The 25,951-nt window shown below is 42.9% G+C and overlaps 1 protein-coding gene and 1 non-coding gene across 4 annotated transcripts; one reads left to right on the top strand and one right to left on the bottom strand.

Moving 5' to 3' along the window:
• Nucleotides 1-1,953: 1,953 nt before the first annotated feature.
• On the top strand, nucleotides 1,954-20,448 carry LOC106568436 (uncharacterized protein KIAA2026). 3 transcript variants are annotated; one of them, XM_045692558.1, is made up of 8 exons: nucleotides 1,954-3,854; nucleotides 5,503-5,703; nucleotides 5,925-7,483; nucleotides 10,407-10,477; nucleotides 10,576-10,665; nucleotides 15,313-15,428; nucleotides 15,556-15,719; nucleotides 15,891-20,448. In XM_045692558.1, the coding sequence occupies exons 1-8, from the start codon at nucleotides 3,145-3,147 to the stop codon at nucleotides 19,454-19,456; spliced, it is 6,477 nt and encodes a 2,158-aa protein (XP_045548514.1). In that variant the 5' UTR covers nucleotides 1,954-3,144; the 3' UTR covers nucleotides 19,457-20,448. The 3 variants fall into 3 exon arrangements, with proteins under 3 accessions (XP_045548514.1, XP_013994239.2, XP_045548515.1); XM_014138764.2 differs by having other exon boundaries at nucleotides 1,955-3,854; nucleotides 10,576-10,674; XM_045692559.1 differs by having other exon boundaries at nucleotides 3,580-3,854; nucleotides 5,432-5,703; nucleotides 10,576-10,674.
• LOC106568438 (uncharacterized) lies at nucleotides 15,775-24,026 on the bottom strand. Its single transcript, XR_006758426.1, has 5 exons — nucleotides 23,862-24,026; nucleotides 23,244-23,334; nucleotides 22,957-23,053; nucleotides 22,390-22,491; nucleotides 15,775-21,328 (listed from the first exon to the last, which is right to left on the bottom strand). It is a non-coding gene; the product is annotated as an uncharacterized protein (transcript).
• Between the last annotated feature and the right edge of the window lie 1,925 nt (nucleotides 24,027-25,951).

Raw genomic sequence — 25,951 nt, 5'->3', positions numbered from 1 at the left:
ACCATAGAGAGCCCTCGGGGTTCTCTATCGTGTTTTATAGGTCAGGGCGTGACTAGGGGGTGTTCTAGTCTTTAATTTCTATATTGGTGTGATTATGGTTCCCAATTGGAGGCAGCTGATGATCGTTGCCTCTAATTGAGGATCATACTTAGTGTGGTCCTTTTCCCACCTGCGTTGTGGGATATTGTTTTTGTTTAGTGCTATTTGCGCTACGAACTGCACGTTCGTTTATTTGTTGCGGTGAAGTTGCACTAAAATAAATATGTGGAACTCTACCCACGCTGTGCTTTGGTCCACTCATTATAATGAACGTGACATATATAGCTTTAAGGATATGTATTGGTGCATTTGAATCAACATCTGTATGTGCCATACTAGTGGAGGCAAGTGAGATGCCTTTGGATATATGGTATCCAAATTGTTATTAGCTTAGTGGGTTAGGCTAAAAGGCTGTGAGATTGACCTTCCCATTGCTACAGTTCTAGATGACTGGGAATATACTAGTAGACAAGGCAGTGGTTTTGGTTGGACAGTTGGAAAGCTTGCTGATGAGAGTGGTTTGGGGGAGTTGGAAGTTGGCCCTTCTGTGGTGATAGGGGATGTTCCTCCGTGGTTACTACCAGATCCTGTTGTTGATCTAACCTTGGTAGAGAAAATAAAATATTGGTAGTTGCCCTCCAGTGGGTGGAGGACGTACAACCTGTCAGAATTATAGTATGCTCAGATTCTCTGTCTGCATTGAATAGTTTATCATCTGGAAAGTATAATAGGAGTGACCTACTATTGGAGGCGTTCTGTTCTTATGGAGAATTGAGAGACTGGGTGTAGTAGTGAGATTGTGCTGGGTCCCAGCCTATTCGGGTGTGGAAGGGAATGAAATTGTAGACCAGATAGCCAAAAGAGCTTTAAAACAAGATATAATTCATATTAATGTTCCACTGGGTAGAGGTGAGGCCAAATGTAAGATCAGAGACATATTGATAGATGTGTGGCAGAAAAGATGGAACTCTTGAGCACAAGGGCTGGCATTTATATGCTCTCCAAAGAAAGGTCGGTGGACCAAGATTCAAATGTCATATTAGGAAGGAAGAGGTGGTGTTTGCTTGATTGACCTAAGACATTGTACATTGAAATCGTCATTACATCTGGATGGCAAGCATGTGAATGGTTTGTGTCTGGAGTGTATGGTCGATGAAACGCTGGAACATGTGTTGTTATATTGTTATAAGTATGTCTGAAGAGAGGGAAAGTTTGATGTGTAGGGTCATTGAGGTTGGATGGGATAGGGGAGGTTTTTAGGGGATTTAGGGGATGTGGGAGGGTCTATTAAAAGTTAGTAGGGCTCTTTTCTTATTTTCTCAGAAGTACTGAGTTAGGTAGGAGGATGTAGAAATGTGGCCTTAATGTTGTAAACCGTGATTGACCACACACTCCAGCACAGTAAGTGGCAGCATGCAACTTTAACATTTGTTTGCGGACCGCCATTATAGAAGAATATATATGTAGCCAGTGATTAACTGTATTATTTTACCTTTAGTTAACTAGGCAAGTCAGTTAAGAACAAATTCTTATTTTCAATGACGGCCTAGGAACACTGGGTTAACTGCCTTGTTCAGGGGCACAATTTGACTGACTCATCTCTCTAAATTACTTGTCAACTTGCGATCAGTCTCACATTAATTGCCGGTGGTAAAATTGACATCTGACATGCTTTTCACCTGTACCTGCATAAAAAGGCAGGTAATAACTTGAAGAGCACAGGTTAGAATTACAAAGTGTGCTTGCCAAGGCTCATCACCTCTCCTTGTAATCTTAGGGTATACAAATATGGCCATAATTCATCGACATTTTGTCTGAACAACTCGTTAACATTGGTAAAGTAATTATATTGCCAGAGGGAAATAAGTACTCTCTCAGTATTATGAAACCCAAATAAAAAAAATATGTTCCACGCGACTACGTCAGGGTGTACACTTACACGCACCAGGACGATGCAAAGATACGTCGTTTGGGGGAATATTTTTTTTGCTAGCTAGCATAGCCTCTCTGGTGTAACGGACTCGATACCTGGCTAACTTTGTAGACTGTTCAGTTGAGTTAGAAAGTTCTCTAGCTAGATTTATGCTAGTTAGTTTAATTTGAGAAAATGTTGAAGTTAGAGAACTTATATTAATTGTTAGCTAACCGGCTAACTATGGCTAGCTAGCTTCCTAGCAAGCTTGCTGAATTGATGGATCTTCTCATTTAGCTGTCTATCTTTCTAGCTAAACTAGTTTCCTTGGCTCATCATAGCAATGATTCATCGCTGTGTTGCCTAAAATGTCCCCTGATAACGTTGCGTCGGACACTGCAGACGCAGGCCTCTGACTGGAAACAATGAGCTCAATGATAGGCTGTGAAGGAGACACAGCCACACTGCCTGTACAACGCCGGCTAACTAGCTGCTAGCTAACAAGTTGGCCAGCTAACTAGCAGTTTGTACCGCTTGTATCGGACGCGACCTTTAAAGCGCTGATTGTGAGGTATGAGTAATGGCCTTGTAAATTGACCTAGCTATATTTGTCGAATCTAGACTATCAGTCCCATCAGATAATTGATCAAAGAAAAGTTAGACTAGGTAATAGCTATATGGCAAATTTTGAACTTCACTTTGTTACTTGTCAACTAATGTTTATTAGTTTGTGGTGGATTAGCTAAATAAGCCCAACCTAATAATTTTTATGAACAAATAACAATGTTCGCTGTCAAACGAACGTTCATAACATATCTCACAATGCTGTCTAGTTAACTAAATCATAAGTAGCTAGCTAGTACTAGCTACTGTTTGGCTAGCTAGGCTAGCTAGTTGGCTAGCTAGGTAGCACTGTAACGTCAACTCATTCTTACACCTGCCGGTGAATGTTTTGAAGAGTTAAAACGAGGAAGGACTAGCCAAGTTATGTATGTGACCGTATTTGGCAGGATATAATATATCCACTGCCAATTGTGCATGATAATTTGGTTTAAAAAAAAGATGGCAACAAAGCTTACTAATGTTAGGTTGCGGTCAGCTGGTTAGCTAACAAGGTTAGCCAATAAAAGAGTCAGTTTTTTTTTTTTTAGTTAATTAGCTACCTCCTATTGAAATACAGGGCAGCCAGCAACATGAAAGTGCAAACTGAAACCTTTAACCCACCCAAGGTGCCACAAAACGACACAGGGGAGAAGCAAGACTTGTCTGACAAGAAGGACGGCCACAATAGTCATTTATTTTTTCTCAACCGAGACTGTCAGAATGAACTGGGTTCAGGATCTCAGAATGTTCACATTGTATCATCATTAGACTCCAAATGGCACAGCACTGAACGCAGCAGCCTAGTCACCAAAGGAGGACTCAGCAACGGAACCTCCCTGGAGAATGTTTATGTTCTTTCCCACAGTAGTTCTATGAGTAATCCTGCGCTAAGACATGATGGGGTGCCTGAAATCTCAAACGAACTGTCATTGTCAGAGGTCTGCATACCTACCACAGTTACAGTTGAAGAAGACCTTAGCTATGAGTTACAGCAGGCCTATAGGATATTTAATGGCTTTCTTCTGGAAAAGCACAAAGGCATTATGACCCCCTTCTTGCACCCCATTGGCCTTGAAAAACACACTGACCGGGTCAGGGGTCACATCAAGAAGTCCATGTGTTTCAGAAGGATGGAGGAGAAGTTTGTTAGCCGGGAGTATGAAACAATCACAGAGTTTGTAGCAGACTTCAGGCTAATGCTAGAGAACTGCTATAGGCACCATGGAATTGACCACTGGATTTCTAAACAGGCACAGAAATTGGAAATAATGCTTGAGCAGAAGTTGACACTGCTGTCAAGGTAAGCCTTACATACCTACAGTGCATTCGGAAACAATTCAGACATTTGAACTTTTTCCACATTTTGTTATTTTAATCTTATTCTAAAATGGATTAAATTGCCCCCCCCCAATCTACACACAATACCCCATAATGTCAAAGGAAAAACTGTTTGAGAATTTTTTGCAATTATACAGTCTAACAATTAAACATAAATTGAAATATCACATTTACATAAATATTCAGACCCTTTACTCAGTACTTTGTTGAAGCACCTTTGGCAGCGATTACAGCCTCGAGTCTTCTTGGGTATGACGCTACAAGCTTGGCACACCTGTGTTTGTGGAGTTTCTCCCATTCTTTTCTGCAGATCCTCTCAAGCTCTGTCAGGTTGGATGGATGGGGAGCGTCGCTGCACAGCTATTTTCAGGTCTCTCCAGAGATGTTTGATTGGGTTCAAGTTCGGGCTCTGGCTGGGCCACTCAAGGACATTCAGAGATTTGTCCCGTAACCACTCCTGCGTTGTCTTGGCTGTGTGCTTAGGGTTGTTGTCCTGTTGGAAGGTGAACCTTTGCCCTAGCCTGAAGTCCTGAGCGCTCTGGAGCAGGTTTTCATCAAGAATCCTGACTAGTCTCCCTGCCGCTGAAAAACATCCCCACAGAGTGATGCTGCCACCACCATGCTTCACCTTAGGGATGGTGCCAAGTTTCCTCCAGATGTGACACTTGGCATTCAGGCCAAATAATTCAATCTTGGTTTCATCAGACCAAAGAATCTTGTTTCTCATGGTCTGAGAGTCCTTTAGGTGCCTTACTGAGGAGTGGTTTCCTTCTGGCCACTACCGTAAAGGCCTGATTTGGTTTAGTGCTGCAGAAATGGTTGTCCTTCTGGAAGGTTCTCCCATCTCCACAGAGGAACTTAGGAGCTCTGTCAGAGTGACTATCGGATTCTTGGTCACCTGCCTGATGAGGCCCTTCTCCCCCGATTGCTCAGTTTGACCCGGAGTCCAGCTCTAGGAAGAATCTTGGTGGTTCCAAGCTTCTTCCATTTAAGAATGATGGAGGCCACTGTGTTCATTGGGACCTTTAATGCTGATGAAATGTTTTGGTACCCTTCCCCAGATCTGTGCCTCGACACAATCCTAGCTTGGAGCTCTACGGACAATTCCTTCGACCTCATGGCTTGGTTTTTGCTCTGATGTGCACTGTCAACTGTGGGACCTTGTATAGACAGGTGTGTGCCTTTCCAAATCATGTCCAATCAATTGAATTTACCACAGGTGGACTCCAATCAAGTTGTAGAAACATCTTAAGGATGATCAATAGAAACAGGATGCACCGGAGCTCAATTTCGAGTCTCATAGCAAAAGGTCTGAATGCAAAATGTGGGAAATAGTCAAGGGATCTGAATACCTTCCGAATGCACGGTACATATATTCGTTCAAGTATTCATGACACAGCCTACATATTGTACATGCATTCATCCATCTACATTTTAAAATACACATATTCAATGGTATGGATTCTTTCTTGAGTTGCTGCTGTAGTAGTAACTAAAAGTAAAACATTTTCAAACATCAGTAGTGTCTGTTTCATTCAGGACCCTTGATGAAATGACTGGGACCCTAACTAGCCCTATGATGCTGTGTCTGTATCCACCTACCCAACCAGGACGCTGCGAGAGAAGACCACTCTGGCAGTGACCTCCAAGGGTCGTTTGGGGACCGAGGATGAGAGGGGGCCCGTAGGCACCTCTGCCAGACGGAGGACAGTGCCTCGCAGCCTGGCTACGATCACAGTGGGGGGAAATGAGTCCATCATGATCCAGGCACTCAGGCTGGAGGAGCAGCAGAGAGTCAAGGAAGAGAAGAGGTAAGATATGGATGGAATGTTCCAGTGCCTGAGGGTTTTCTATGTTCCCACTCCCTCCATGGTCAGAATAAAACTTGAAAATTCCATAGACTACTTAATCCCGACAACTGTGACAATATAATTACATTAAACATTTTAAATAATAATACTTCATTCTGTGTGATTGTTTGTGTTTAGTAGGACATCTGGTTCATAAACTCATCCTTCATTTCTGATTGTAGGCAGCGGGAGCTAGATAAGAAGGAGGCGGAGGAGACCTCAGCCAAGGAGGTGGAGGAGTGGGAGCGCAGTCTTCTCTCCCAGGCCAACCAGACCCCCTTGAAGACCATGTGGGAACTCCCTGCCATCGGCCACTTCCTCTGCCTGGCTCAGGCAGCTCTCAACCTCCCAGAGATAGTGTTCTTTGAGCTGGAGCGGTGCCTCCTCATGCCTCGCTGCAGCATCTTCCTCTCCAAGATCATGAGTTCACTTCTTTGCCCGCCCCAGAGGAGGGGAACGCTCCACCGTCGCCCAGCCCTCACCTACTGCCGCTGGGAGTCCGAGCTCCGCCAGAGGGTGCAAGGCTGGTACTACGCTATGGGTACGGCGGAGGACCAGGGGTGGATGGCTGAGCAGCTGGGCCTATCCCATCAGTTCTTCAGGACAGTCGGGGTGGTTAGCCCCCTGGAGGAGAACCCCTTCCATCTCGTACCCTTCATCCAGCGCGTGTGGCTGCTCAAAGGCCTGTGTGACAACGTGTATGAGACCCAGAAGGACGTGCAGGACGCTGTGCTGGGCCAGCCCATCCACGAGTGCCGAGAGTCCATCCTGGGCTACGACGGGAACGAGAACGCCTACATACACTTTCCGCATTTCTGCGGGGCGGACCTACGCATCTACTGCCAGAGTGTCAGTATGCCCTCTGACTTCCCCTTACCAGCTGTCTGGGTTAAGAGGGTGGAGCCTGACGAGGGGCTATCAGAGGACTCTGACAATCAGAAGGACTCTGAGCACCTGGTTTCAATGGAGGAGTCGTCTGAGGAGAAACCTAGTTCTGACAGACGGAGTGGTGGGAGGGTTAAAGGGGACATGTGCAGGGGTGGAACTGGGCAATTTCACACATGGGGGGTGGAGGATGAGGAGGACTGTAAGCCTACTAATCAGAACAAACTCACTGGCTCTACTGGGCCCTCTTCACCTATCAAGGACTTTGTGGGCAGAGGGATTGTGAAGGAAGAGCCACAGGAATTGGAATATAGGCCTAATAGACGTCAGGTGAAGCAGGAAGAGGGGTCAGACGTATCATCAGGGTCATGTGAGCCGCGTCTCAGTGTGGGGGAACACTGCTATACAGGGAAGTCCCCTGCTCGCCCTGCTAGGGCAACAGATACCAGCAGGCCTGGTGTCACTGTACCCATGAGACTGAATGATGTCCATGTTAAAGTGGACAGGAACAAACTCACTGAGGGACGAAGATGTTGTCCAAAATGTTTCACTAAAATGGGGACAAAGTCACAAGACATTCATCGCTGCTATTGTGCCACGGACAAGAAATCAACAACGTCACCCTCTGGTGCTGGCCACCCACGCAAGGTGAACGTGACAAAGAATAGGATGGACAGGATTCGGGTTAAGAAAACGAAAAGGAAGAAAGCTAGGGAATTGGGGGAACTACATGCAGCAGGTGGGCAGCGCAGACCTGACAGGAGCCCACTCTGTAAGGCCAAGGCAGCTAAATCCACTGTCAGGAGAGCTGCGACCGCCCTCAAGAAAAAGGACAAGAGGAAAAAACGAAAAATGGGTAAGGAAAAGGAATACCTGTCTTGTAAATCAATATTTGACATTTTGTTAGGCTAAATTAGGCCTATGTAAAATCACAGCTGAGAGACTTGGCACTTGTTCAATGATGATGTATGGCTGTCCCCAACAACAACCCAAAAAATCTTGGTCGACCAAGAGTCATCTGTTCTTTCGAGCAATCGATTTTTAAACGTGTATTTTTCCATATAGACACATCCTATGTGTGTTAATCAAATCAACTATATTCACTGAACTTGTCTGAGGCTTTAAGGGCACTGTTTGATTAAATAATTAAGATGCACAAATGACTAGAGGGAGTCCGGCCAGCAAGTGATTTGATTGTGCCTGGCCGGGCTCAGACTTGCTGCGCTGTGGTAAAAAAAAAATGACAGCGAGTGACTGTGTGACTAGCACCCGTTGTCTCTCTCTCCTCCCTGCTGTAGCGACCACCACAGAACATCAACAGTGTTTATCATGCTGTCCGTGTTGCTGAAGCTGTAACATAATTACAGCCATTTCTGACTGAGAAGTTCTGTTACCAGAAATCCCTCATTTGTTTAGGAAAAACATTCCCTATTCCCTCAAACCCTGCTCTCTTTACGTGACACATGTATGCATCACATGCACGTGACCAATAGGGCCTGACCTATAGCATATCATAATTGCATCAATAAATTGGTTATAACAAACTGTGAACACCATGACAGCAAAATGGATGCAGAAGACGTGACAAACTGGAAATGGGGGAATGTGTACTGGTTTCTCAGGAAGTAAAGGGGAAGTCAGATGTGTGGAATAAATGTGACTAGTTGTTAAATACTGGAGATGAAGAAAAAGAAGGTAAGGAACAAGCTCTGCCTGCATATTATGTTTCCAAACAGATGCTGTTAGATTACAATCTACTTTTTCTGGCTGTTTTGGAACAGTTTAAACAACACTAAATAAATTATAAGCATACCAGAGTCTGTTGTTATGTTTTTTTATCAAGCCTTTATTACAGCGAAGACTAAAAACAGTTGCATTCATTCGTGAATGTAATTTCCTGAAATGGAATGGTTTATTTATTGTTTAAGTTAATTATTCAAGGCTAGCTTTATTATGTTTAAAAACTTAAAATGCTTGATTACATTTGAAATCATGAATGACTCAAATGCTGTGTGAAGACCTGAACAAATGAATGAACGATCGATTTATACAGTAGCCTACAGTATATAAGCATGTCTTAGTGATGGACTGTTCCATCCCCACAGCCTCCACAATGGATTAGTCCACTCAGACGGGCACCAATCAGACAGCTGTCTTGTACACCATTTTTATAAATCAAATTTTATTTGTCACATGCGCCGAATAAAGTGAAATGCTTACTTACAAGCCCTTAACCAACAATGCAGTTAAGAAAATACCCCCCAAAAAAGTAAGAGATAAAAATAACAAATATTTAAAGAGCAGCAGTAAATAACAATAGCAGGGCTATATACAGAGGTACCGGTACAGAGTCAATGTGAGGACACATTGTAGACTGCTGTCTCTACTACGGTATTGAGGTAATATGTACATGTAGGTAGCGTTATTAAAGTGACTATGCATAGATAATAAGAGTAGCAGCAGTGTAGAGGGGGGGGGGGGGGCAATGCAAATAGTCTGGGTAGCCATTTAATTAGATGTTCAGGAGTCTTATGGCTTGGGGGTAGAAGCTGTTTAGAAGCCTCTTGGACCAAGACATGGCGCTCCTGTACCACTTGCCGTGCGGTAGCAGAGAGAACAGTCTATGACTGAGGTGGCTGGAGTCTGACAATTTTTAGGGCCTTCCTCTGACACCGCCTGGTATAGAGGTCCGGGATGGCAGGAGGCTTGGCCCCAGTGATGTACTGGGCCGTACGCACTACCCTCTGTAGTGCCTTGCGGTTGGAGGACGAGGAAGGAACTTGAAACTCTCAACCTGCTCCACTCTAGCCCCGTCGATGAGAATGGGGGCCTGCTCGGTCCTCCTTTTCCTGTTGTCCACAATCATCTCTGTCTTGATCACGTTGAAGGAAAGGTGTCCAAATATCAGATTTTTGCATCCAACCGCTATGTCTTTGTGAGACGCGGTGTGGGTGAACGGATGATAACTGCATGTGTATTTCCCACCGTAAAGCATGGAGGAGGAGGTGTTAGGGTGTTTTTTGTTGTTGCTGTTAACACTGCCTGTAATTTTTTTAGAATTCAAAGGCACACTTAACCAGCATAGCTACCACAGCATTCTGCAGCAATACGCCATCCCATCTGGTTTGGGCTTAGTGGGACTATCATTTGTTTTTCAACGGGACAATGACCCACACACCTCCAGGCTGTGTAAGGGCTATTTGACCAAGAAGGAGAGTGATGGGGTGCTGCATCAGATGACCTGGCCTCCACAATCACCCAACCTCAACCCAATTGAGATGGTTTGGGATGACTTGGACCGCAGAGTGAAGGAAAAGCAGCCAACAAGTGCTCAGCATATGTAGGAACTCCTTTCAAGACTGTTGGGAAAGCATTGCAGGTCAAGCTAGTTGAGAGAATGCCAAGAGTGTGCAAAGCTGTCATCAAGGCAAATGGTGGCTATTTGAAGAATCTCAAATATAAAATATCTTTTGATTTGTTTAACCCTTTTTCTTTTGGTTACTACATATGTTATTTCATAGTTTTCATGTCTTCGCTATTATTCTACAATGTAGAAAATAGTAAAAATAAAGACTCTTGAATGAGTAGGTGTCAACTTTTGACTGGTACTATATGTATGTTATGTATGTTGCAACTGCTCAACGAAAGAAATCTCGGTCGACCAAACAATCGACCAGTTGACTAAACTGGGTCAGCCCTAACGAGATGTAATCTTGTTTATAATGCTTTGCCCCACTTATGTCTGAATTACTCAATAGAATAATCTTCTTCCTTCGCAGGAAGGAAGCTTAAGTCCAGGAAGCTGGCTTCAAAAAAGAAACCTCAACTCCCAGTTCAACCTGCATTCAGGGTAAACCCCACAGTTTGTTTGGTTTTGATGCAAAATATGGAATATGAATTGATATGCAATTTGAATCCATGAGTGATGATTTGTCCCTCGCTCTTCAGTTGGTGTGCACCAGTCTAGAGGAGCTGAGGGAACTCATCAGCAGGACGGAGGATGAGCTGGATGAGCTGGAGAGCACCAAAAAGAGATCTGTTCGTAAAGTAATAAAATACATTTGATTTTGGAATTTTGATTGTGCTTTATCAAAAATACATTATAAACAGAAGTAACTATTACATACAGTATGGAAGGATTACATCGATACAGGTAAAAAAAAAATATTGTAGGAACACGTGTGTGTATTTGTGTGTGTGTGTGTATGTATATATATATATATATATATATATATATTTATTATATATATATATGTATATACAGTTGAAGTCAGAAGTTCAATACACATTAGCCAAATACATTTGAACTCAGTTATTCACAATTCCTGACATTTAATCCTAGTCCATGTCTTAGGTCAGTTAGGATCACCACTTTATTTTAAGAAAGTGAAATGTCAGAATAATAGTAGAGTGATTTATTCCGGAGACACCTGAAACCCCACCTCTTTAAGGAATACCTTGGATAGTATTAAGTAATCCTTCTAACCCCCCCCCACCCTCCCCCCAAAAAAGATATAGATGTACTATTGTAAAGTGGTTGTTCCACTGGATATCATAAGGTGAATGCACCAATTTGTAAGTCGCTCTGGATAAGAGCGTCTGCTAAATGACAAATGTAAATGTATTTCAGCTTTTATTTCTTTCATCACATTCCCAGTGGGTCAGAAGTTTACATATACTCAATTAGTATTTGGTAGTATTGCCTTTAAATTGTTTAACTTGGGTCAAACATTTCGGGTTGCCTTCCACAAGCTTCCCACAATAAGTTGGGTGAATTTTGGCCCATTTCTCCTGACAGCTGGTGTAACTGAGTCAGGTTTGTAGGCCTCCTTGCTCACACACGCTTTTTCAGTTCTGCCCACAAATTTTCTATAGGATTGAGGTTCAGGGCTTTGTGATGGCCACTCCAATACCTTGACTTTGTTGTCCTTAAGCCATTTTGCCACAACTTTGGAAGTATGCTTTGGTTCATTGTCCATTTGGAAGACCCATTTGCGACCAAGCTTTAACTTCCTGACTGATGTCTTGATATGTTGCTTCAATATATCCCCATCATTTTCCTACCTCATGATGCCATCTATTTTGTGAAGTGCACCAGTTCCTCCTGCAGCAAAGCACCCCCACAATATGATGCTGCCACCCCTGTGCTTCGCGGTTGGGATGATGTTCTTCGGTTTGCAAGCCTCCCCATTTTTCCTCTAAACATAACGATGATCATTATGGCCAAACAGTTCTATTTTTGTTTCATGAGACCAGTGTACTTTTTGGAGAAATGTCCTATCTTCGTCCCCATGTGCAGTTGCAAACCGTAGTCTGGCTTTTTTATGGTGGTTTTGGAACATTGGCTTCTTCCTTGCTGAGCGGCCTTTCAGGTTATGTCGATTATAGGACTCGTTTTACTGTGGATATAGATACTTTTGTACCTGTTTCTTCCAGCATCTTCACAAGGTCCTTTGCTGTTGTTCTGGGATTGATTTGCACTTTTCGCACCAAAGTACGTTCATTTCTAGGAGACAGAATGCGTCTCCTTCCTGAGCGGTATGATGGCTGTGTGGTCCCATGGTGTTTATACTTGCGTACTATTGTTTGTACAGATGAACGTGGTACCTTCAGGCGTTTTGGAAATTGCTCCCAAGGATGTTCCAGACTTGTGGAGGTCTACAATTCTTTTCTGAGGTCTTGGCTGATTTATTTAGATTTTCCCATGATGTCATGCAAAGAGGCACTGAGTTTGAAGGTAGGCCTTGAAATACATCCACAGGTACACCTCCAATTGACTCAAATTATGTCAATTAGCTTATCAGAAGCTTCTAAAGTCATGACATAATTTTCAAAGCTGTTTAAAGGCACAGTCAACTTAGTGTATGTAAACTTTTGACCTACTGGAATTGTCATACAGTGAAATAATCTGTCTGTAAACAATTGTTGGAAAAATGACTTGTCATGCACAAAGTAGATGTCCTAACCGACTTGCCAAAACTATAGTTTGTTAACAATAATTTTGTGGAGTGGTTGAAAAACGACTTTTAATGACTCCAACCTAAGTGTATGTAAACTTCAAAAGTTTGGGGTCACTTAGAAATGTCCTTCTTTTTAAATAAAAGCATTTTTTTGGGGTCCATTAAAATAACTTCAAAAATGATGAGAAACAGATGCCTCACAAGTCCTCAACTGGCAGCTTCATTAAATAGTACCCGTAAAACACCAGCCTCAACGTCAACAGTGAAGAGGCGACTCCGGGATGCAAAGAAAAAGCCATATCTCAGACTGGCCAATAAAAATAAAAGATTAAGATGGGCAAAAGAACACAGACACTGGACATAGGAACTCTGCCTAGAAGGTCAGCATCCCGGAGTCGCCTCTTTACTGTTGACGTTGAGACAGGTGTTTTGCAGGTACTATTTAATGAAGCTGCCAGTTGAGGACCTGTTTCTCAAACTAGATACTCTAATGTACTTGTCCTCTTGCTCAGTTGTGCACCGGGGCCTCCCACTCCTCTTCTATTCTGGTTAGGGCCAGTTTGCGCTGTTCTGTGAAGGGAGCAGTAAACAGCATTGTACAAGATCTTCAGTTTCTTGGCAATTTCTCACATAGACTAGCCTTCATATCTCAGAACAGGAATTGACTGACGAGTTTCAGAATTAAGTTCTTTGTTTGTTGCACTTTTGAGCCTGTAATCGAACCCACAAATGCTGATGCTCCGGATACTCAAGTAGTCTAAAGAAGGCCAGTTTTATTGCTGCTTTAATCAGAACAATACTTTTCAGCTGTGCTAACATAATTGCAAAAGTGTTTTGTAATGATCAATTAGCCTTTTAAAAAGATAAACTTGGATTAGCTAACACAATGTGCCATTGGAACACAGGAGTGATGTTTGCTGATAATGGGCCTATGTAGATATTCCATAAAAAAATCTGCCGTTTCCAGCTACAATAGTCATTTATAACATTATCAAGGTCTACTGTATTTCTGATCAATTTTATGTTATTTTAATGGACAAAAAATGTGCTTTTCTTTCAAAAACAAAGACATTTCTAAGTGATCCCAAACTTTTGAACGGTAGTGTGTGTGTATACATATGGATTGTCTACTATGAGAGGGAGAATATAAAATACAGTGGTGTATATATAAACTCAGCAAAAAAAGAAACGTCCCTTTTTCAGGGCCCTGACTTTCAAAGATAATTCGTAAAAATCAAAATACCTTCACAGATCTTCATTGTAAAGGGTTTAAACACTGTTTCCCATGCTTGTTCAATGAACCATAACCAATTAATGAACATGCACCTGTGGAACGGTCGTTAAGACACTAACAGCTTACAGACGGTAGGCAATTAAGGTCGCAGTTATGAAAACTTAGGACACTAAAGAGGCCTTTCTACTGACTGAAAAACACCAATAGAAAGATGCCCAGGGTCCCTATACATCTGCGTGAACATGCCTTAGGCATGCTGCAAGGAGGCATGAGGACTGCAGATGTGGCTAGGGCAATGAATTGCAATGTCCATACTGTGAGACGCCTAAGACAGCGCTACAGAGAGACAGGACGACAGCTGATCGTCCTCGCAATGGCAGACCATGTGTAACAACACCTACACAGAATCGTTACATCCGAACATCACACCTGCGGGACAGGTACAGGATGGCAACAACAACTGCCCGAATTGCTCAGACTGTCCGCAATAAGCTGAGAGAGGCTGGACTGAGGGCTTGTGGGCCTGTTGTAAGGCAGGTCCTCACCAGACATCACTGGCAACAATGTCGCCTATGGCCGCAAACCCACCATCGCTGGATCAGACAGGACTGGCAAAAGTCGTGGTTTTGTCTTACCAGGGGTGATGGTCAGATTCGCGTTTATAGTCAAAGGAATGAGCGTTACACTGAGGCCTGTACTCTGGAGCGGGATCTATTTGGAAGTGGAGGGTCCATCATGGTCTGGGGCGGTATGTCACAGCATCATCGGACTGAGCTTGTTGTCATTGCAGGCAATCTCAACGCTGTGCGTTACAGGGAAGACATCCTCCTCCCTCGTGGTACCCTTCCTGCAGGCTCATCCTGACATGACCCTCCAGCATGACAATGCCACCAGCCATACTGCTCGTTCTGTGCGTGATTTCCTGCAAGTGAGGAATGTCAGTGTTCTGCCATGGCCAGCGAAGAGCCCGGATCTCAATCCCATTGAGCACGTCTGGGACCTGTTGGATTGGAGGGTGAGGGCTAGGGCCATTCCCCCCCAGAAATGTCCAGGAACTTGCAGGTGCCTTGGTGAAAGAGGGGGGTTACATCTCACACCAAGAACTGGCAAATCTGGTGCAGTCCATGAGGAGGAGATGCACTACAGTACTTAATGCAGCTGGTGGCCACACCAGATACTGACTGTTACTTTTGATTTTGACCCCCCATTTGTTCAGGGACACATTATTCCATTTCTGTTAGTCACATGTCTGTGGAACTTGTTCAGTTTATGTCTCAGTTGTTGAATCTTATGTTCATACAAATATTTACACATGTTAAGTTTGTTGAAAATAAACGCAGTTGACCGTGAGAGGACGTTTCTTTTTTTGCTGAGTTTATATATATGGATTGTCTACTATGAGTGGGAGAATACAAAATACAGCGGTATGTGCTCTCAACCATTGGGCTTTTTTATTCTTGATGTTGTGTGTTTTTGTTTGTTTTTTTACAGGGAAGGTGGTGCTTCAGGAAAGAAGCCGTGAAAGATCTACACATCACTCTCATAAGGCTACTCAACGAGCTCTCCCCATGGGAACCCAAACTGGTCAAGGCTTTCCATAGGAACAGGTATCACCACTCGCCTGAAGGCGGTTATAATATCACAAAACTATGTTTACAAAACCTGTCTAGCATAACACGTCATTGACTCCTCGATGGCTTTTATTTATAATTTTGACGTAATCTTTCCCCACAGGCTACGTTTGAAAAGGGATTTTGACGACTTCAAAAAGCACCCTGACTATGACAACTTTGTCAGAGAGGATGTGGATAGAAGCACCTCGTTCACTGAAAACACCAGACTGACTGAAGAGGAGGAACAGCAGGATCAGGCTGATCAGAGGATGCTGTGGGCGGGAGGTAACTTGTGTTTTATTAGTGGGTGAAGTGCAGTAAGACATTATGGAAAAGCATATCATGTGTAGGCTATTTATTATAAATTGCATTGAAATCACAAACGATTTGTATCAGTAAAATCATTGTCAGTTGACAGTCAAGTTGAAATACATTGAATGTGTGTCTTTTTTTCAGAGGACTCAGGGCAGTATGGAACAGAGGCGTTGAGAGGCAGCTTCACTGTGGTAACCAGACAAGAGATGTTGACCTTGAACGAGCACAGGCCTTCCACTCGGGGCTTGAAGCGTCTGCAGAGTGATTTAGATGAGAACTCAAGCCTCATTAAGAGAGGCAGGATCAACAGTGACGAACTGACGACTTCCCCTGAAGCTGAAGTGGAAAACAGATCCAGGGAAGCGAATCCAGCAGCACAGCAGGTTGGAGAAACAAGCCCAGTGGTTATAACTACTCCGATGGCTGGTGTCCAAAGGACTCACAAACCCATTCAGCTATATACCCTGCTGGCTAAGAATGTTGGTAATAAAGTTACTTTAATTCATCATCAGCCAGGTGTTATCAGCCATGTTGGTCAGGGGCATAGCTTAGCCTGTGCTTCTTCCCTGCAAGCTACCAAACTTAAACATTTTTTACCACAAAGCTCTCAACAGTTACCGCAACCAACAACACCCACACCTAAACACACACAGATGTCCCATACCACGCCCATACCAAAGACCCCTGTACAGGTTGTCTACAAGATGCCCGAGGGCATGGGTCTGGTCAGAAAAGCTGGAAGCCCTATGAAAATCGCAGTGCAGCCAATCCTGGACCAGAAAACGGGGGATAAGCTAATGCAGCAAGTGGTCATCCTTCCTTCGAACTTGCTCATTCAAAAGTCAGAGGGTCAGAGTCACCCCCAGCAACCAAGGACAATCCAGGTCCCAGCTTCCAAAGCGTCCACTACACTGTCACAAAGCTCTGGATTCACCATGCCTCAAAGTCATGACAACCGGATCCCCATACAACAAGTGGCACCGCTAAAGGGAGCTACGCCCTCTCCTACCAACTCCTCTAGGTTGCAGACAACCTCTCTTACAACAGGCTACAAGGTTGTCCAACTCCCTGGTCCGAGAGTGAGTAGCACTACCCAAAATGTTATACCAAATAGATCACCATCCAACCCCACTAGCACAGCTTTTACTGATCCCAGTAAACCTCCGGTCCCTAAACAAGAGCTGAAGACCGTGTGTATAAGGGACTCGCAGTCCATCCTAGTCACCACTAGGGGGGGCAACACTGGAGTAGTCAAGGTGCAAATGTCCGATCAGAGTACATCTGGTTTGTTACCTGCCAGTCCCGTCATCATCTCTCCACAGTTCAAAGCCTTCCTGGTGTCCAAGACCTCTCCCCCTGCTGCCCCCACGGTCCCAGTGGTCACAAGCGCGACTGTAGCCCAGGTGCAATCAAGACCGTCACCATTACGGTCTTCAACTGTCACGAGTTCAACAACTGCACGCCAGTCTTCGATCACTGCTGGCATTCAGGCCACAGGTCAGACAGTGGGCTCTGCTGTTACCGTTGCTGTAAACCAGGGCTGCAACGTCTCATCTACAGTTGCTGTGAACTCACAGCTACCTAAAAGCATCGTCACTGTACCTGGTAACCCAGCAGGCGCCACCCAGACATCTCTGGTCCAGTGTGTCACTAAACCTGTTTTGAAAAGGGTATGTCCAGATGAGAGGTCCCCATTCACTAAGTTCATCCTGGTCTCTCCCTCGTCCAACGTCACTTCTATGGCTGCAACCAAAGTCACTTCCACTACAGCTCCCTCCGCTCTTCCAGGGCAAAGGTTGATGTTCATCAGCCAATCACCAGCCCAGGCATCCCACGCAACAAGTAGCATTCCAAGACATGTTTCAGTGTCTGGGGCACAATCCCTGACCACGTCAATACCCAATGAAGCAATGAAGATCGGACTCAACTTTGGTCAAGCTATCAGCAGTGCAAACTTCGGAGCCTTGAATAAGGTCCAGCGCATCAATCTGCTTCCAGGATCTCCGATAAGGCTACCACAACAGGAAAGTGCACTTGCACAATCTACTTTAAAAAGCACATCTGTGTCTGGCACACAGGCTGCACTTCTTACAACCACGTCGTCTCACCTTATCACTAGCACTGCACATTTGCCCTCTTCCACACGCCTGACTGGATCTCAACTACAAGGCATCCCTTCGTCCTCTGTGATCCCCAATCTTAGCAAGGTAACTGGGCAACCACGGTCTTCGATAATCAGAGGTTTAATCACCAGCAACCCACAACTACCAGTGCCGGTCACTACACCGCTAGGCCTTGTCAAAACATCCCCTCTCACACCACCGGCCCAGGTTTCTCAGTCTCACCACTCTCACTGTGTAAGCGGGGTCACCACACCTCCTCAAATAAGTACTCCACAGTCTCCAATTGCCACTAGATCAACTCAGCAGTCCACTGCAGTGCGGCCGGCTGGTAATACCAATCCTGTCACCAGCACCACCACCACAACTGTGCAACAGAAGATTGTCATTAACACCCCTGCACCGCTTGCAGGCGGCACACAGATTCTGCTCAACAACACCCGTTTTGTTGTTCCCCCTCAAGGCCTTGGGCCTGGCCAGCATGTCCTCATAATATCCAGCCCTGCAGTGCCTGTGGCAGCTCCTAGTCCCAGGGGAGCGAGCCCAACGACCGGTGTCCCTCGAGGGCCAACGTTACCTGGGCTACCCACACCTGCACAAGGCCCCAGAATGGCCACACAACCAAGGACGCACCAGCCTCAACAAGCAGCACTTAGATCACTAACCCTTGCAGCGCCGTCCGCTGAGAAAGTTGGACCCTATCTCCCGGTCTCTTTCACTGTCCCTCGCCAGACGATGGAGATTCGAGCTCCACTATCGGTCACCAGCACCACCACCAACGGTTCTCCACCAGTTTTACACCGGCTCCCTGCTCCGGCCACCATACTTACTGGCCTAGCTAATGTGGTGGCAGCTCCACCTTTAACTCAACCGGAAGGGATGGGCGGCTTGTCACTTTCCTCCGTGCCAGCAAGTTCCAGCGCAGCTCAAACAGCAGAAGTTCTACAGAGCCCAACAAAGCAGCTCCCTTTGAACACGGGACTTGGCATCAACTATGCACCACTCACAACACAGCAGATAACGTCATTCGTGCAAACTATGGGAGCGGTCTCCACACGGATGCAGGTCCTACCGACGGTAGCTGTTCCGCCGATCTGGAGCACCTTCTCCAGGATGCAGTCTCTACCTGTGGTGACTGTACCGCCCCTTGGGGGTGCCTTCGGTAGCAAAACATCTCCTGTGGCAACTGTGCCTCCATCCAACAGCACTGTAATCATGACACCTGCTCAACCTGTCAGGACGGTGATGTCGGCAGAGACTATCCGCATGCCCATTGTTTTATCCAATCCTTGGCAGCAGCAGATACTGGGCCTAGGCAAGTGCCCTTTGCAGGCTTCACAGATGCCTGCATCAGCAGTGCAAACAACCAGCCCCACCACCAAGCTACTAGTGAGTCCTGATGGTGCTGTTTTAAACACGGTTAGAGGCCCTACCGCCAACACAGGCCTGCCAGAGATGGCTAACAAGCCTTTGGCTACGTTGAGTCTAACTCCGAAATCCACTGGGAGAGTGCTGCCCCTGCCTCCTGTAAATACTGACAATCCCTGGATGCCTACCCAGACTGACAGAAGTGGCCCTATCAACTGAAAGACTGAAAGCCAGTACCATTGTATGTGATGAAGAAGACACATATTCCAGCAAACTTTGTGTTCTGGACCGCCTCTAGAATATCTACAACATTCTAGAATATTTTTGGTAGAAGGTGGTAGTCGGTTGAGAAACTGCCTGGTTGAGCTGTATTTTTACTTTGCATATCTAAGTGTGTTTAAAGATGCACTATGCAGAAATGGCTCTGCCATTTCCTGGTTGCTAAAATTCTAATAGTTCCCCTAGTTTGAGTTTGTGGCAAAACAAGCAAGTATAGTGTAGAGAATCATTGTATCATCTAAACTGCTGTGAAATACTTTTCCATAACTAAAAATATTGTATTTTCAGCTGTTTGACGCAAAAACAAAACTTAGGAACGGGAGGCATAGAGAGAGCGCACATGGAACAGATCTACCGCTTCTTAGACTTGCTTTCAATAAGAATGACAGATCTATAATGCATTTCTATGTGAATTTGGTCAGGTCACCCAAAAAGTGACATATTGCAGCTTTAAGCGACACTAGATAAACCTCTATAGCTGACTCAAACAGTTTGCTCAAGAAATGTAGGTGGCAGTGTATTTTTGATGGGTTTTCTATTTCTTAAAGCAAACAGCATTTTAGGGTTTCCTTCTCAAAGTTTCAAGATCAATTTGGACTTCTTTTTTGAAACTTTTTCTCGGCCAGTAATAAATATGTTGTATATTGCTTGGTTTGAAGGGTAGACAAATGGATTTGAATGTGATTGTAATGCGTTTCATTGACATTAATTATCATTTTGAAATGATATCAATTGAATTCCTTAGATTGGAACTACACTTGTTTTTATTCTGTTTACCACACTCTTAGGTCTTTCCCTCTGACCTGTTATATACGTTCTTCTGATGTGTTGCCTACTCAAGAGGCATGTCGGTGTCTACATTTTATTACATTGGATCAGTCTTATTTCCATCAACTATTTGGAAAATAAACTGGTATTTCACATGATTGAAATGCAACTTCTAAATGATTTATTGAAATGTTGAAGCCCATATATATATATATATATATATATATTTTTACATTTATTTATTTTTCCTACCATATAGATTTTTCAAAGTATTTAGTTGGTACATTTTCATTGCATGACTGTGGACATTTCTGCTTGAAAATAATGTCCTCCATAGAGGGTTTTGTGGTGTTAATTTGAATTAGACCCTTGGTAAACTTTATATTTTTATTGTAATGTGTCTGCAGAATTTTATAGGGGATAACCATTCCATCATTTTTCAAATCCTTTCATAAGTACATGTTGAAATAATAAGCCAACGATCAAGCCGGCGGTTGTCTTTAAATTACTATGGATTCTCAATTGCAGATATACTTTTTTTTTTTTTACGTTGGTTATCTTAAATGAACAAGCAATTTCCTAAGTACGACTTTGTTGTAATCGATTAATATACTCTTATTCAAGTATTGATAGAAGGGTCTTGTTTGCCGAGCAACCTTCAGAAATATAACCTTGAGGAACACATAACACACAAAACAAGTTTTGGAGAAATCCACAAAAACAAAAAAAAATACAAGATAGGAAAAAAATAACGAGTAAAATATGGTAAATCGTGTAATTGTAAATATAGAGTGCTAATAGTATTTTCATCAAAAGCTTTTTCTTCATTGATATAGAGTTTAAATAAGACAACACATTAAGTTCATATCATAAGGTGAATGCACCAATTTGTAAGTCGCTCTGGATAAGAACGTCTGCTAAATGACGTAAATGTAAATAGTTTTCATCTTTTTGGTTATCCACAGAGGACTGTTATTAGGGGGAGTAGGGAGGAGGTAGGGGTCCTGATGATATCGTCTCATATGCAGGAGGGGCATTGGGAACCTGAAACACATCAAGTCAAACACACACCATTTAGAAAACAAGCAGGATAAGCCACTCTTTGATGATTGAAATACTATTTCCATTTTCACACTATTGGGCTGGGCCAAACCAAACTGAGCTCGCTTACGTTATGACATTTAGTTTTACAGGTACATTGCACAGTAGTCAACATTACTGTAAAAATGCAATTTCTAGCCAGCTGGCTAGTTTTCAACTGCAGTCTCTGAATATTTTCTTATTTTCTTTTCACATCGTCCTTTTCGGAATGATTTCAGCAACTATGAAGGATGCATCGGACAGCTCAGTACAGCTTGGTTCGTCTCAGTCGTGGAAAAAGCCCTCAAGTCAAAATGTTTTCCTCTGAACAAAGAAAGGCTAACCTTTTCCAGTAGAATATCACACACATCACCCATCCCCCACCACTCTGATCCAAACCTCCCCTTCCTAACACCCCTATGAATTCCAGATCATAATCTCCTCCTGACTGGTCTGGTGACAATCTCAGACTGAACCGCCACCAGTCATATTGCATCAGGCAGCTCACATGACCTTTGGCTTTATTGCCCTTTTCATTCTCAGAAGAGTAATGGAGAGTTGAACAATAGGTCCTTCCTTCATGCTTGTGTTGTTGTCTGTATAGTCAGAGGAATGCAGTATCCTATGACAAGAGAACGATCGTGGCCTGGGGTTGGTCACACCATTGCCTTCCAGCGCATAACTGCCCATGTCTGCATCATGGGATCGGTTCCACCACTACTTTGGCATAAACAAATTCTCTCCACACTTCTCTAAGTTTCTATAGAGATTTAAACCTCACAAAAAACACCTTCATTCAATAAAACTTATCAAATACTCTGAAAAAAGAGAGCTCTGGGCCCATTTTCATAAAGCGCCTTAGATGAGTGCTGATCTAGGATCAGGGCCCGTCTCTCCATGTAATCTTATTCAGTATGATCTACTAGGCAAAAACTGATCCTAGAGCAGCAGTCCTACTCTGAGATGCTTTATTAATACTGGCCCTGACCACCATTGCTTCCCCCCCAGTACATCCGGTGTTTTACCAAAGGTCGGAGGTCACTGAGGCCCATCTTGTTTTCTGCTGTGGCTCCTCCCTCGTTGAACTGTCCTCCACTGAATCCTGGCAGGGACCCTGATCTCGGGCTCTGTGGGGAGAATAACACGAGAGGAAAAGAAAACAACAGGGGAACAGGAGGTATAAGCCCTGTCGAAAACCTATGAGCAAAACACATGAAAACATTGTCTTTTTGGTTGAAAAGACGTTAAAAAGAAGTATTTTCAACGTCTTGTGTTCACTGGGAAAGCAACCCATACATACACTTTTCTTCTTCTGAGTTTTCAGATCTGTTCTAAAGGAACCAGTGTGGTGGGAGCTCCCCTAAACCCATTGCCAAGTTGATGTGCATTAATGCAGCTATCCCTCTTTGTATCCTCCTTTATCTTAACTGAGGAGAATCATAGACATATAATCATCGGAAATAACTGTCCGGGTGAAAGCCTAAGCCTATTCTCTTCAGATCACCACAGATTAAGGAAAGTAGAGAGGAAGCCATTTATTAAGACTATTGAAATATGCACCCTTGACCATGCAAGTGCTGGACTAATCTTACCCTAATCATTTTGTACCCGCATCTCCTCCTAAAATACCAGCATCCGAGGATGAGAAGGGCTGCAAGTATGAAGACCAACAGAGCTATGCCTGCTGCCCTGTGGCACACAAAGAAAAGAAAACACTAAATGAATAATACTTTCTTCACCAAATTATAAATTAAGATTGAGATGCAGCATAACAAAAGCTATAAAAAATCTAATAAAGTTCTGAATTTCTATCAGGCCTGCCCATAAATAGAGTCAACAGTCTGATATTGTCATCGTAAAAATATAATAATGCACTAACTCTTCGGTCCTGACATGGGGTCCTCCTCTGCTTGCAAAATAAACATTGAAGTCACCGTGAGGCATCTCTTTGAACCATCCAGTGACTACACCTGAGGAATACCGTTGGGTTATAAACTGTAGGATATGGTTATTACATGTTAATAGCAACATCAATTACATACTGTGAACCATTGGTCAAGTATGAGACTGGTAGATTCAGCATTTGTCCCTGAAATGTGCACATGTATTTCACACTCCATTTCAAAGCAATTTTTAACACATCAGACGAGATCATTTATGTGACTTCTGTAGGCCTATGCATATACTGTATGTATATATACACTGTAGTGTTATTTCTTTGTAGCAATGCAATTAATACAACTATATTGATTTGAAACGGGATCAATATCTTAGTCCATCAAGCATAATATAGGCCATAGGCTCTGTAAATCCAGAGACAATTGATCATTTAGAAAATGTCATTTTTATATATATATATATATATATATATATATATATATATATATATATATATATATATATATATAGTTGAATAGAATAACTGAATGGCCTGTGCATCAAGGCTGTCAGTGTTTGGTCTGCGTTTTAAAAAAATAAAACACAAGCATAGTCTTACCTAAAGTGGATAGTTAGATTGTGAAAGGGTCCGGTCCTTCTAAATTGCTTCCCAACACTTTTTCCAAAAGTTCTCAGTCTCACTTTTCTTTACTTAAATCTCTGACTTGAGAAAGGGTTAGAACTGTGAGGGGAGGAAAGGAATTCTCATGACCGTCACGGGTTCAACCGCTCATGCTTAAAGCCATTGAACTGGACTAATTAGCGTGAAACCTCTGCAGAACACAATTCTAACTACTAACCTTCCCAGCCCTAGAGCCAGAATACATCTAACTATTATGGCCAGAATACATCTAACTATAATGGCCAGAATACATCTAACTATTATGGCCAGAACACATCTAACTATTATGGCCAGAATACATCTAACTATAATGGCCAGAATACATCTAACTATAATGGCCAGAATACATCTAACTATAATGGCCAGAATACATCTAACTATAATGGCCAGAATACATCTAACTGTTATGGCCAGAATACATCTAACTGTTATGGCCAGAATACATCTAACTATTATGGCCAGAATACATCTAACTATAATGGCCAGAATACATCTAACTGTTATGGCCAGAATACATCTAACTGTTATGGCCAGAATACATCTAACTATAATGGCCAGAATACATCTAACTATTATGGCCAGAACACATCTAACTATAATGGCCAGAATACATCTAACTATTATGGCCAGAATACATCTAACTATTATGGCCAGAATACATCTAACTGTTATGGCCAGAATACATCTAACTGTTATGGCCAGAATACATCTAACTGTTATGGCCAGAATACATCTGTTATGGCCAGAATACATCTAACTATAATGGCCAGAATACATCTAACTATAATGGCCAGAATACATCTAACTATAATGGCCAGAATACATCTAACTGTTATGGCCAGAATACATCTAACTGTTATGGCCAGAATACATCTAACTATAATGGCCAGAATACATCTAACTATAATGGCCAGAATACATCTAACTATTATGGCCAGAATACATCTAACTATAATGGCCAGAATACATCTAACTGTTATGGCCAGAATACATCTAACTATAATGGCCAGAATACATCTAACTGTTATGGCCAGAATACATCTAACTATAATGGACAGAATACATCTAACTATAATGGCCAGAATACATCTAACTATAATGGCCAGAATACATCTAACTGTAATGGCCAGAATACATCTAACTGTTATGGCCAGAATACATCTAACTATAATGGACAGAATACATCTAACTATAATGGCCAGAATACATCTAACTATTATGGCCAGAATACATCTAACTATAATGGCCAGAATACATCTAACTGTTATGGCCAGAATACATCTAACTGTTATGGCCAGAATACATCTAACTATAACGGCCAGAATACATCTAACTGTTATGGCCAGAATACATCTAACTGTAATGGCCAGAATACATGTAACTGTTATGGCCAGAATACATCTAAGTATAACGGCCAGAATACATCTAACTATAATGGACTCGTGAAGCTTTGTCTGCTAATTCTTTCTGTCTGACTGTGACTCGGGAGACCTCATTAAATAACAGAAACTTGATAAACACCTATTCAAGTAGGCTAATATAAAGGATGCTAATATTTCATATAATTCGTTTAGAGTACATTCACTTCAGTTCATAACAATAACTTAATGTAATAGGCTAACGTTCATTACACACAACTGATATCCTATCTTGAACATTAGCCACGTGTCTGTCAGCCCAATGATAATATTGTATTTCTGGAAATGAATGTTATATTTTAATGGTCAATATCATAATCATACGAAATTATATTTGGATTATTACCAAAATATGCTTTATAAATAAAAGAGAGAGCACAAAAAGAGATCCATATTTAACACAAAGTAGGTTTTCTTCTCCATGTGTTGTCTCCTCGTTGCTTTGTCATTCTAATCGATGACAATTCCTGTGAATAAGCTAACATGTTTTATTATATTGTGGTGGAAATGCAGTATGATGCTCTTGATAGTGTAATAATATAATTGTCATTTGTTGCCTGTTTTGGACAGTACTGTAGATGATCATGCAGTATCAAGAAATGGTCTGTA

The sequence above is a fragment of the Salmo salar genome, chromosome ssa13 (genome assembly GCF_905237065.1).
Source record: "Salmo salar chromosome ssa13, Ssal_v3.1, whole genome shotgun sequence".
NCBI classification, from domain to species: domain Eukaryota; kingdom Metazoa; phylum Chordata; class Actinopteri; order Salmoniformes; family Salmonidae; genus Salmo; species Salmo salar.
Note: the sequence above shows the minus strand (reverse complement) of the source record. Positions and strands in the feature narration are given on the sequence as shown.

Coding starts and splice junctions, on each gene's coding strand:
- LOC106568436 (XM_014138764.2), top strand. CDS start 3,145: ATGAAAGTGCAAACTGAAACCTTTAACCCACCCAAGGTGCCACAAAAC. Junction 5,704..5,924: donor AGAGTCAAGGAAGAGAAGAG/GTAAGATATGGA, acceptor TTCTGATTGTAG/GCAGCGGGAGCTAGATAAGA. Junction 15,720..15,890: donor GAGGATGCTGTGGGCGGGAG/GTAACTTGTGTT, acceptor TCTTTTTTTCAG/AGGACTCAGGGCAGTATGGA.